The sequence below is a fragment of the Elaeis guineensis genome, chromosome 8 (genome assembly GCF_000442705.2).
Source record: "Elaeis guineensis isolate ETL-2024a chromosome 8, EG11, whole genome shotgun sequence".
NCBI classification, from domain to species: Eukaryota; Viridiplantae; Streptophyta; class Magnoliopsida; order Arecales; family Arecaceae; genus Elaeis; species Elaeis guineensis.
In genome coordinates this window covers 3079898-3093917 of record NC_026000.2, presented here as the reverse complement: position 1 = coordinate 3093917, position 14020 = coordinate 3079898, and the positions used below count along the sequence as shown (strand labels likewise).

At 38.0% G+C, this 14020-nt stretch overlaps 1 protein-coding gene and 1 long non-coding RNA gene across 2 annotated transcripts; one reads left to right on the top strand and one right to left on the bottom strand.

Moving 5' to 3' along the window:
* The first annotated feature begins 3804 nt into the window (after positions 1-3804).
* Positions 3805-9920, top strand: LOC105050764 (very-long-chain aldehyde decarbonylase GL1-1). The gene is made up of 11 exons (XM_010930908.4): positions 3805-4088; positions 4221-4441; positions 4548-4780; positions 4929-5148; positions 6244-6365; positions 7575-7831; positions 7942-8049; positions 8651-8857; positions 9012-9122; positions 9223-9396; positions 9619-9920. Exons 1-11 carry the CDS (start codon positions 4038-4040, stop codon positions 9772-9774), a joined length of 1860 nt encoding a protein of 619 aa, XP_010929210.1. The 5' UTR covers positions 3805-4037; the 3' UTR covers positions 9775-9920.
* A 1147-nt stretch (positions 9921-11067) lies between these two features.
* LOC105050766 (uncharacterized) lies at positions 11068-13019 on the bottom strand. The gene is made up of 4 exons (XR_833087.3): positions 12804-13019; positions 12248-12309; positions 12034-12086; positions 11068-11159 (listed from the first exon to the last, which is right to left on the bottom strand). It is a non-coding gene; the product is annotated as an uncharacterized lncRNA (long non-coding RNA).
* Between the last annotated feature and the right edge of the window lie 1001 nt (positions 13020-14020).

The following is a 14020-nucleotide window of genomic DNA, read 5'->3' as shown; positions in this document are numbered from 1 at the left end:
ATTACCTTTGAAATAGCTGCAGCTTGATCAGTGAAAATGATTGAAGGTTGTTTACCAGAGTTGCATTCAGAAAGGTTGGAAAGCACCATATAAATGATTTAGCTGATCCATCATATAACAGAGCTGCTCCAAAAATAATAGTTTGCTTATGGTGATTGATGCTGAGAAAAGATGCAAATGGCATTTCATATTTGTTTGTACTAAAAGTAGTATCATTGTATCAAAGGATATAACATCACCAAAGCATGCATAATTAAGTATTACACGACCATCTGCCCAAAAAAAATTAGCCACCTGTCTGATTTCATGCACTTGTATGGCATAAAAAAATGATGAGTCTTTTACTTGTTTGGCTCTTAAATACTCAAGTAGAACTTGTACGTCACCTGCTTTCATGAAATTTTTCTTTTTTCCTGAGGCATAGTTGTTAGCATCCTTTCGCATAAATCCCATATTTTCTGCATCTTCAGTCTAATCTTGAAAAAAAATTATAGATTTAAGTAGATCTAATATCTGCTCTACCCATTTGATCAATAAGAGCCCTTTGAACTGGCAAAACTTTTTGATGTGACTTTAACACGTAGGCTTTGTTTGGACTTGTCATCATATGATTGTGATTTAATTCAACTTTTTTGATAGTCCAAATATTTTCTCGATCAATTTTGAACTCCAAACAACCATATAATTTGTTCTTTCAATTGCATATGATTTTTTTTATCACATGAGTAGGATGAGTTGCACGTTGTCTTTCTTTGCTACAAATATATCTCTTAGACATTGAGCTTCCATCTTTCTGACGATCAACGTGTGATTTTCATACACTAAATCCAATTCTTTTAACATATACATTATAAAAATCATAAGCTTCCTCTTTCGATCTAAACGTTATCCGAACTCTTGGAACATCATCACTATGTGGAGAATGATCATCTTGTGCCTCCAACTAAAATACATATAATAGATAAAATGAATAAAAATCAAATACCACGTTAAAATAATAGAGCAGCATAATATTAATAAAATTTAATTAAGTATTAAAAATAAATAATATTTCATTATCTCTGTGGTTGGAGACTTTGTTGTTCCAAACTCTCCCTCCAAACGTATCTTTATTTTCAAAATAGACGAATGCTCTTCGAAAGACAACCAATTATCCTCTTTTGACATACTATAGGTGAAAGAACAAATTATCGTCTGTGGGTGGGTGAGAAAAGACGGTGCAGCAGAGAAGATTTTTTTATCTTTTTTTTTTCTCTTTACTTCTGCTTTATGATTCGTGTAAGTTTGATACGTGACAGATGTTGATGGATTGATCATAATTTCTTTTATGTTCGATCCGACTATAAAAATTTTATACGACATGAGACGTTGATCGTCCATAAAATCTCATCATCATCACTGCTTGGATTTAGACTCGAGGTCCCATCCATACTCAGCTCCATTTCAAACGTCAAAAGCTAAATTTAAAGATTAAAAAAAAAATGTATTTTATAAAAAAAAGTTTCCCCGCCATGTTCACGTCGCCATATATCACCAAAGAAAGATAAAAGATTTGCCAACCATCTGAATTAAAACTTGTTACACGGACAGAGATTGACTGATAGATAGACAGCTTGGAATTTTTTCCCCTCCCTCTCTACCATTCAAAAACTTGAATAGATTCATTATGGCACTAATGTCTAATAGTTCCACGAGGTCCCCGACCCCTCCTTTTCTGACCGAGTATGAGAGATTTCTCTAGCCATGGAGTGTCCAGAATTAATTAAGGCAGGAGGGCAGGAGCCGGGGGCCGGCGTAAAGGTGGCAGGTGGGGAAGTGCTCATCAAAACTTCGATGGAGACGGTTCCATTTGGATCTCGGAGGATGAGTCCCATCCAGGCCTTCAAAACCGTGGAATTTTGTGGTCAAGATCATGGTTTCCTCACCAACATTACTCCACGTACATATTGCCAACGACCAACCACCACCAAGATTTTTCTTTTCCTGTCATACGTCTAAAAGTAGCATGCTTGCTGTGAGCTTGCCACAAGAGCTTGTAGGTGTGCTGTTTCCAACTTGGCCGGACCAAGTCCAGATCCTAAGTTTCTTGAGTCCGGTGCTCTTGGTGGCATAATTTTTTGCAACGTGACTTCTTTCCCATTTGGGAGATGCTCTTGGCATACCTTATCTTTAATTAAAAATATTCTTGAACTCACCACACTTTTGCTCAAAGGAGAGAGAGAGAGAGAGACAGGAGAAGCATGATGATTAAAAGTACGAGTGCATTTACAAACAAGAGTAATAGCAGTTAATGCTTTCCTTTGCATGATCATTCATGACACATTTTTTTCTGGCCACAGTTGTTTGTTTAAGAACTTGACTTTAAGTGATGATTGCATATATGCGACTCTTAGCTACAAGTATGATAGAGGGTCAATGACAAGATGACCTATTTAAAGATCAATCTAGGTTTGTGGATTGTTACCAGCATAAAAGATGGAGACCCTATTTTTATTATATAATAAGAAAAGCTTCAAACCCGAAACACTCGTTTGGTCCACAAAAAAGAGTTTTCTCATTGAAATATTATTTTTTTTAAAAGTTGATATTTGGATATATATGATGCCTGAAAAATAAGACTGAAATTGAATTAGATATGAATTAGACACTAGCATGTCCAAATTTATATTTATTTTTTCTAACGAATATAAATATAGATATTATTTGGATGTAAAAATTTATATCCATATTTATTTTAAACAGATACAGATACAATTCGAATATTGAAACTATAGATATAATTATGGATATAAATTGGATAATTAAACTTATGACTACATAATTAAAGAGTTTATTAAGTAGATGATAAATCAAGTTAATAGCATGTTTATATAATTGTATATTTTTTTAAAAATTATTAAGTACTATATAAAATTATTTAATGTTATATGTAGATTCAGATATTCAGATATGGATCGGATAGCTGTTCTATATCTATATTTATTTTTCTTTGAGGGATATGGATATAGATACAGATATTAATCGAATCATCAAATTTTTATTCATATTTGAATTAATTCGGATATGAAAATAGATCCGGACGGATATTATCCATGTCACTTTCATTTCTATTGAAAAATAATTTTTGCATATTTGATTGATTATAAAAAAATAGTATATTCTAAAATAATTTTTATTTCATTGAACATAACAGCTGCGTAAAATATCTGTCATGATCTTAATAAAAGAAAAGACATAACTCCATTCTATCCAAAAGCTTAAGAGCATATTTGAAAAAAAAATTATCCCAATTTTCTATCGGTGGAAATTAGTCTTTTTTTTTTTTCATGAAATATAGAAATCTTAAAGAAATAGAAAAACTACTTTTTTCATATATTTTCTTTAAAAATTTCAATCAAATACGATGTCATGCTCTATTTTTCTATTGATCATACTCTCCACTCTTCTTTTATTGCGAACCAAACAACTGGGGGGAGGAGTTCACATTTCACATGGAAATTAAAGGCCCTCAACCTCGTTCTATGGCAGATGAGGTTAAAGATAATTCCAAAAAAGAAAGAAAAAGGGCTGCCGTAACTGTAATAGTGGTGATTTATTTTTTTGTGAGGTCCAACTACTGCAGAGGCTGGTCAAAAAAGAGAGAGAACTACGACAGTGGCAAAGGACGGTAAGGTGGGCAGCGTTAAGGGGATGGGAGCCTTACCAAAATAAATAAATAAATAAATAAAGGGATGAGAGCGGGGGCACCAACAAAGTAGAAGTTCTGAAGTGGCCCCATTTAACAAGAGGGATGCCGGGAGCGTTGGAGAGATCCTCCAAGCCGCTAGACTTGCCACCTTAATTAATTGAAGTCGCCTTCAACTCCTCGTGCATCATTCCTATTAGGCATCTCATTTATTCGTTCTGCTTGCCTTCACCGAGATCCCTCTCCTAGCTTGGATAAATTTATAAACGGGGCAGAGGGGTGCTACCACCCATTCCAAAGGACGAGCTAGGAGACCAGAACTCCTCCTCTTCCTTGTCTTCTAAGAAGAGAAATGGTTGCTCCCCTCTCTTCCTGGCCTTGGAACAACTTGGGTGTGTACAAGGCATGGATTCCCATCCCATCCCACTCCTCCATTCTCTCCATTAAAAAAAAAAAAAAAAAAAAAAAATCTTTTGTTTAGCTTTCTTCTTTCTTACTTCTGGTTACAACTGATGGCTTAAATGTATTTTCGCAGTATCTCCTATATGGGCCGCTAGTAGCCAAGGTCATCTACTCAAGTGCATGGGAGCAAGGCAAACCAGATCGATGGTGCCTCCATGTACTGGTCCTCTGCGCCCTAAGAGGGCTCGTGCACCAGCTATGGTGCTCCTTCGGTAACATGCTCTTCCTCACCCGTAGGCGCCGAGTTCTCGGCGATGGAGTCGACTTCAGACAGATTGACAAGGAATGGGATTGGTATATATATTTATATATGTATATTCTCCTACAAATTCGATTACAAAGTTTTGCTCCTGCTTACTGATTGCCATGCGACATGTTCTCCTGTTTTGTTTGCTTTCAGGGACAACTTCTTAATCCTTCAATCATTCATTGGAGCCTTGGTTTGCTATAGCTTTCCTTCCATCAGAAAACTGCCTCTATGGGATCCAAAGGGGGTGTTCATAGCTTTACTCCTCCATGTGTGGGTCTCAGAACCCCTGTTCTATTGGGTGCACAGGGCATTCCACAGAGGCTACCTCTTCACCCGCTACCATTCTCTCCATCACTCCACTCCGGTGCCCCAGTCCTTCACAGGTACCGACACGCCTAATAAAGAGGCCTAACCTTTTTCCCTTACCTAGAAAAAAGGCCTAAATTTTTCCTCTCTCGTCCTCCAAATGGGATTAAATGGTGCTGAGCTGTCTGCTTTTGCCTGCTCTGATGGCTTTCCCATGTGGTGCAGCCGGATTTGCCACACCTCTGGAGCACCTCTTCCTGTGTGTCGTGATGGGTGCCCCCCTCCTTGGCGCCTGCTCGCTGGGAACTGGCTCTGCTGGCTTGGTCTATGGCTATGTCCTGCTCTTTGATTTCCTAAGGTGCATGGGCCACAGCAATGTGGAGGTGCTCCCTCATGGGCTCTTTCAGGCTCTCCCTGTCCTTAGATACCTCATCTACACCCCAACGTAAGTCATCATGCTCCATCCATTCACCTCTATTCTTTCATGCATGCTCTTGATTTTTCTATGGTTATCCACTTGGTTCTTTGTCTGGATTAATTCCTGCAATGCAATGGGCAAATATGATAAGAGGGTTGGGTTACTCCTTTTGGTGTTCCATGGGTCATGCTTTTGTCCTGGGCTTCCACGTTTGGGAGATCGAGAAGACTCTCTCTTTCTCGAGCCATCAAGCCAAAAAGTTGCCTCGAACTCTTCTCCCTTTGGACCACGGTAGGTCGCGTTTTTATATGGATGTGAACAAGAGTTGTGGGCGGTTTTGGGCCACGAGGTATTCCTCCTGAAATAAAATTTTAATTGTCGGATCCGTCATGAAAAAAATTATGATCGATCCATCGTCATCTGTTACATCTTCAAAATATATTGCACACATGTAAAACACTCTTACATGCCTCCGAAGCATGCTGCACATGCGTAAAATGTCCTTGCACATCTGTAAGGGCATTTTACACGTGTGCGGCATGCTTCGGAGACGTGATAGGTGACGACGGTCTGATCATAATTTCTTCTACGATCGATCCGATCATAAAAATTTTATCTTTCCTCTTATAACTATCATGAATCTTTCAATTTTTAAGAACCATCAAAAGATTTTACCCAATATGTTTTGAGTTCTGACCACCGTTACGGCGGAAAGGTGAAATTTGTGATGCTCTTGGCACGTTAATCCTTGGACCCAGTGTAGGTATCTATAGATTTTTGATCCTCGATCAAGGTAGTTTACAACTTCACCTTTTTTTTTTTTTTGTCCATTACTTGCTCCATGATCTTAATTAATCTATTCTTCTCAAGTCACCTATTGCAATTGAAGTGTATCTGATTCGTTGCTGGCCTGCTTTAGACTAGACCTAAACAACATATTGAAATAAGCGTGTCGGGTCAGCCAAATTGGGTTGTGGGCAACCAAATTCTCAAAACACTTTATTAGCTAAAGTGTTTCATTGCATAACATAACAATATCATAGCTGGTATTCTTATAGTTGATTTTGGATGAATCTTTTACCTCTTCTCAAGGAAAATGTTGTTAATAGTGTGTTTGTGCAGGTACCATAGCCTCCACCACATGGAGAAGAACTCCAATTTTTGCCTTTTTATGCCTCTTTTTGATCTCTTGGGAGGGACAATTAATGGCAAGTCATGGGATTTGCACAAGGAGATAAACTTAGGTATGTGTTAATTTCTGTCAATGATACTATTAACAAAAATTAATTAGATAGAGACCATAACGGAAATTTTCAAAACTTCTAGATAACCCAATTATCATCATCTATAAAATACTTTAAGCCTTTACCATCAAAATAAAACAAATAGAAATGGTTTTTAGCCCCATTAAAAAAAAAAAAAAATCCAAATTGAAATAGTCTTTCTTCTGCGTTTCTACCTTAACTTGTTATATGTTTTTTTAAAAAAAAAGTGGAAATATGTCATCCAAGTCTTTGTCCATTTTTCTCACACAATGCCAAAAATTGGTAATCAGGTACATGCTTATTAAGTGTTCATTGCATTGCCTCAACTTATTATACCAGCATTACTGAAATATCTCATCCGGATCTTAATTTGTTCATTTTTCTCAGCCAATTCCAACAATCAGTCATTTGGTATCACCTGTGTACTGTAGATATCTGGTGTCTTGCTTGGTGACCCACGTCATAAGTTGGACATTAAAATGAAGTGCTGGCTAATGTGAAGCCATTGAACTCACATGGGACGGTAAGGGTAAGCTGGACCCCATGGATAGGATAGAAAGGAGGACTCATTGATCTGAGAGCTCAAAAGTCTTGCCATAATTGCCCAAATAAGAATATTTGACCAGTATTAATTGGACCCCATCTTTCTGGACGGTTGGGAGATGAAGGCCATTAAATTGATAGCTAGAATTGGTCTCTAATGCCTATGATTGATGGCTCTATACAGAGGATTGATTGACGGTTCCAAGTTGATGATCAGTATGAGAAGGTCATTACCATGACAGAATTCATTCCTGCTGGGAGTTGTAACAACAGGGAATGGATCAAAGTCTCATGGCATTTAGATGACCAAGTAATTGCAAACTAATTTGCAACCTCATCTCTAATACGTTAAATCATGTAACATTTCAAACTCGGAGCTCCTTTATGCCATGAGCTTATGCTCTAATGATCGAAGCGCTCATTGGAACCTCCATACTCCTTGGACCTTTCCTTAATGGAAAAGAAGCATGACATAGAGTCGGTGTAACTCGACCATCAAACAGGCATTGTTCCTAATGAAATGCTCCAATAATTTAAATTGCATCGAACGAGATGTAACCCTTGATAAAATCATAGATATGAATGATAAAGAAAGATATGCTCGGTCGGCACATCCAGTCTAATATATTATATGCCATGATGCAGGTAAGAATGATGAAGTTCCTGACTTCGTCTTCCTCGCCCATGTGGTCGATGTCTTCTCCTCCCTCCATGTACCATTTGTTTTTCGCACCTTCGGGTCGTTGCCATTCTCCATGAAGCCCTTCTTGTCATTGTTGTGGCCTGCTGCATTCATCATAATGCTGCTAATGTGGGCTTGGTCCAAAACTTTCCTGATCTCTTTCTACAAGCTCCGGGGTCGGGTGCACCAAATCTGGGCTGTCCCTCGGTATGGGTTCCAGGTTTGCACCAATCTGAGCTCTCGCAGCGTTGTTATAATTAACTAGCAATTCTTCACCAAATTTGGACCGCTAAGCCTCAATTGGGGTTGTATTGATATGTTCTTTTGCAGTACTTCCTACCCTTTGCTAGAGATGGTATTAATGACCAGATTGAGCTCGCCATTCTGAGGGCTGATAAAATGGGTGTGAAGGTCCTTAGCCTTGCAGCATTGAATAAGGTAAGCTTAGTTTTTCTTACCTGTGTTTCCTTTGTTGGAGAGACAGCACAAAGTGCCTCTGGAGATTCATAAATACTTGGATATGTGGTGCTAGCTGCTGAAAGGTTCGTAACTCCACATGAAGACATGCATGTGGATGAGAGAGCACAAAGTGCCTCTGGAGATTCATAAATACTTGGATATGTGGTGCTGCTGAAAGGTTCGTAACCCCACATGAAGACATGCATGTGGATGAGAGCCGTGTGGTAAAGACACCACATGGGGGGGCTTTGATGCATGCATTCAAATTTTCTGCCAAATCCCAACGGGTACCCTTTTGGAATATGAGCTACTGAATTCGAATTGATGGCCTGTGACTGGTCTGGCACGTAGGGTAGTTGCCTTTTTAGAGTTACAATCTTCCTTTTTCTTTTTCTTTTCTTTCCTTTTTTCACAATGGCACATTTCATTAGAAATTAAATGAGAACAAAAGGAGTTGGAATGCATGTCATATAGAATGCAGTTGAAACTGCTAAACTCTGAAGAATTCTGGTGGTTAATGCTTCTAATATGCATGAGCCATGTAAAATGATCATTAACAAATGAATTAATTCTTTTTCAGAATGAAGCTCTCAATGGTGGCGGAACGTTGTTTGTGAGCAAACACCCAGATCTTAGAGTGCGAGTCGTCCATGGTAACACCTTAACAGCGGCCGTCATCCTCAATGAGATTCCCAAAGATGTAAAAGAGGTCTTCTTGACGGGCGCCACGTCGAAGCTAGGACGGGCAATTGCATTATACCTATGCCGGAAAAAAATCCGAGTCTTGGTAAGCTATTTGCATATGGTAACACCCTACATCTCATTGATCTCCTGATTAATTATAAAAGAGTTCACAATAATTCAAGTATCCATAGCTCTTTTTTTTTTAAGCGAAGGTTATGTGTTTATTGACAAGCATCAATATTTGCTGGCCTTGACAGATGCTAACTCTATCAGCGGAAAGATTTCAGAAAATTCAGAAGGAAGCCCCACCAGAGTGCCAACACTATCTTGTTCAAGTCACAAAATACCAAGCAGCACAAAATTGTGAGGTATAATATTTGGTTGATTTGATAATTGTGTGGATCATGCTAATCTTAGTAGCCCATTCTATAACCAAATCATATGATTCATTGCGTTGGGTTCCCACAGACATGGATCGTCGGTAAGTGGTTATCACCATTGGAGCAACGGTGCGCGCCGCCGGGCACCCACTTCCACCAATTTGTGGTCCCTCCTATAATTGGCTTCAGGAGGGACTGCACCTATGGAAACCTGGCTGCCATGAGGCTTCCCCAGGATGTACAAGGATTAGGAATGTGTGAGGTAGTTTTTCCATCACAAGCCACAACCTCTCTTCCCCGAGTTCATTCAAATAGTTGGAGGATTCTTCAACCAGTGTGTCTTAGGAGATGGAACAAATTTTTCACACCATTTGGATCCATCGATCAACTGGAATTGCTGATACATGATGATCCAAATGGCACTTGGTATGATATATTGAGCGAACTAACTTTACTTGTTTGCTGTGTGGATTTAATGGAACAGTACACAATGCAACGAGGTGTGGTTCATGCGTGCCATGCGGGAGGCGTGGTGCATTTCTTGGAAGGGTGGACTCATCACGAGGTTGGTGCGATCGACGTGGACCGAATTGATGTGGTGTGGAGAGCCGCGCTGAAGCACGGACTAACGCCGGTTTGATGTGGAACCATTCAAACCAACCAACCGCACCAACCAGCATTTATCAGCCCTTTGTTTCTTCGTAGCAAATTCATAGCAATTTATGTAATAAACACGTTATGGATGGTGATTGGTGTTGAAGAAATCCAATCGTATTTTGGCTCGTACCGAAGTGTGATTTAGTTGAGCATAGTGAGGTGGTGGAGGCCAAGGATCAGAGAAATTATCATATAGACCAAATCTAGTTAATAAGTTCAAAACCTAGGACAAATGTCCGTTAGATGACAAGCAGCTTTATTTGATCTTGAATTGTTTAAATACAAAATGCTATTGTGGACCATTTATTTTGAAAGTTTGACCATTTTGGACCATTTATTTTGAAAGTTTGACCCAGTCCACCTAATAATTAGACCAAGAGCAGATAGATGGGGGACGGTTCGAGCTCACCATCGCATTTGATGTAAGAAAAGTATCTTGTTGGTTCTTTTTTTATTCTATTTAAGGTTGCAAATAGGTCGGACTGATCTATGACCTGACCCATAGAGATTTGATCCGGACTATTTTAATAGACACAGAAAAATTGGATTTCAAAATTGGATCATTCTATTTTTTGGATTGAGTCTAAATTTGTTGAATTTATATCCGATATGCTCTAATCCAATCTATTTAGTTTTTTTTGGATTCATATGATTCTTATGCTCAATGACCTAACCCAACTCGACCCAAATCCGAACCATCAGATCGGATGGGCAAATCTATAAATCCCGGGTCCCAACCTATCACCCAAACTCGCTGCTGCATACTTCCTTGCCTTCTTACTCACAAGAAGCCCGCAGTCATCGTGTCCAAAGAGGTCAGAAAGATAAATGGAACAGTATTCCACATACAGCACTGGTTTCTTTTGGAACGAGTAAAAACTACAGAAAGCAGGTTATGCTGGACTATATAAGAGAAAGTGCCTAAGAATCAAGAATTGATGTCATTACAAACTAACCCATTAATGATAGGCTCAACATTGTTAGCTACAGGAAATATTTTCTGTTCATGGATGCAATCCCTTTTTTTTTTTTTTTTTAGTAGAAAAGAATTGCATTTATGCTGTTCCTTTTTACTCAGCAGTAATATCTACTATTTGTCACATCCCAAACCCCACACTTCGATGGAGCACGTGATACGGCTGCATATCCTCTAGAATGTACTTCTAAAATATATGCGAGATCTGATACATCTAAATCAAACATTTAATATCAAGAGATGAATAACTCAAGCAAACCATATATTATATGCTTTACTAAAAATTTACGATGATCCCAAAAATACACGATTTAAGTATATCCGGTATCAGATGCAAATTAAAATACTACTATCTCTCATCCAAAAGTTCCAACACTAGATTTTTTGCGGCTCTGAAAAAAAATAAAATGACAACATGAGATGACAGCTCAATAAGAATTTTCTAAGCACATACACAAGCACGAAAGGAATAACAATTCTTAAATCAACATATCCATTGAGAACACAATGTTTCAAATATCAAAATTAAAATGTATTTATCTCAATAATAATATTAATACCAGAATGTTCATTAAATTTCATATATAATATTTTTAATGCATACTATATTCTATCATCAGCAACTTTGATATGCTTGTCATATATAACCACTTTAACAAGTTTAATTCAATTAAGAATTTAAGATTTCATTCCTTAAGTATTATTACTTTTATTAACATCAATACCAAACTATGCTTCTCATTTATTATTTTATTATGATACGTATAATATGGATCGGATCCGAATTTTCGACATTTGGACTGATCAACATCACGCTCCTGTCCGTAACTGGTCATACTAAAATACCAGGTTCCTGTCCGTGATGGGTCATACTGATTAAAAATATCACATTACTGTCTGTGGCGGGGCCATAGTAATAAAAATATCACGTTCTTGCCCGTGGCAGGGCCATACTGATAAAATATCACGTTCCTGCCCATGGCGAGGCCATACTGATGAAATACCACGTTTCTGTCCGTGGTGAGGCCATACTGATGTCGTGACTAGTCCAATTGCTCCGATTTTAATTTCTTATAATTCATTCTTTTTTTTATTATCGTTATCATTTTATAAATTTAATACATACTATACTTATGCAACTGACATAATATAGGATCATAAGCAATCAAAGTTTGATGTGCATGCACAAATGTAATGTCATAACTTCTAATATATAATACTATTGATTTAAAATCGGTGCAGATGGTTATGATCAGAGATTCTTACCTCATACGGCTTAAAAAAATTTTGCTGGTGTGCCAACCTAAACCGCCATGCACCTAAAATATTCAATTAATCCTAGATCAGCATTTAATGCTAGAAAAATCAAAAATCACTCTATTCTCTAACTTTTATAGCTACGATCTAACTTCATTGATTTCTATTATTCTATCCCTATTACAACAATGCATTACTAGCCTAAGAGGTTAAAAGACTTTACCTCAATTAGTAGGCCCAGCAAAACTTCTCATTGATCTTCTCCGATCCCAAGATATTGTTCACCTATAAATAAATCTGACCTAAGTTAGGAAACTAGGGAAGCAAATAAACCAGAAATTTATCTTTGATTAAGATTTAGTATCAACCCAAGGACATAAGGATAGATTAAAGAAGAACATAGGGATATAGAGAGATTACGAGTGAGATAGTAAAAGGCTTAGTTCATCTTTGGGAAGGAGAGTAAAAGAACAATTGAATAACTAAGTCTTCAGCTAAAGAGAAATGAAAGAGAGTTATTCCTCTCTTGGTGAAGGAAAGGATGGACATATCATCCATTATTTGGTCGTAACTCAAAAGAAGGGTTTCCTCCTTCAAAACAGAAATTAACAAGAATAATATAGGTTAACAAGATGAATATAAAGACAATAAATCAGACTTAGGATTTAATAGGCAGCATAACATTAAGGAGGATTTCATCTTTCTTTAGAACAGAGATTAACAAGAAAATATAAATTAAAAGAAGAATATAAGACAAAAGGAAAGGATTTAGGGTTTACCTTAGTTGAGGAGGAAGAGGAGACAGGTTGGTATCTTGCACTAAGGACAAGGAGAAGAAGAAGAAGAAGAGAGAAAGAGGTAAGATATGGTAAGAGAGAGCGTGAGAGGGAGGGAGAGTTTATGTTGTAAGGGAGAAATAAAGATGGAAGGAGGGAGAGCGATGGGGGTTTGATTTCCACGGAATAGAGGCACGCACGAAGGGGAGGGGTGGTGGGGTTCTATAACACGGAACAGGGGAAATATATCCCCCGTTCGGTCCTTCATAACCGCCTTACTAGGCGGTCCATCCAAAAGGATGGGCCGGGCCGGCCCTCACACTACTATTTTTTACAAACATACCACTAGGACAGCATACAGGGGCCAAGATAGGAATGTAGTTTTGATAAGGACGTATGACAAAGTTCAACAACTGCAAAGGAGTACTCGCGGTAGAGTTTGCTCATCACGCAGCGAGCTGCTACGTGGAAAGGCAACATTCTAGCGTCAAGTGCATTTTTATGGATGCAACTTTTTCTACTATATACCATACAGAAGTATGAGCATTGGTTGTTGAAGAAAGAATCTATGTGGCTCGTGTTGACTACCAACCGTCCGCTCATACTTCTCTCAGCTGTCCTTTTTTTTTTTCGTTGCACTCTTCTCTCCCCTGCTATCTCTCTTCAAATCCGAGCTGAACCCAACCCGAATCGGGTCTAACTTTATCAGATTGAGCCAGATTATACATGGACTTAAGTCGATCCAAATTATCTATCGGGACAAAATTTTTGTCCATGAATTCGATCTGATCCGATTCAAATTTTTATTGGATTGGATTTGAGTCTAACATTATGACTCAATCAGAAAATAGATTTGGATTGGGACAACTTAGGAACTCATCTGATCCAACTTATTTGCACCCAGAAGATGTCAGAGTTGTAGTAGTTAGGGTTTAGAATATTGGTCACAAGGATGACATATAGCATATGATATCCACCTTGTGGTGCAATTAACAACACATCATCTCTCTCTCTCTCTGTCTAAGATGTAATTGAGAAAGTGTCAAAAACACCTCTTCCAAAATTTATTGATAAAAAAAAAATCTCTGGTATAGAAAAAGCATGGAGAGTGACAAACAGAAGCATAAGATTATCTTTAAATAGTTAACACCAAATGTGGGAGTGTGGATATGAGCTTTTTGTGGCCATCCAACCATTTGATTGGACAGATATTTTCACAA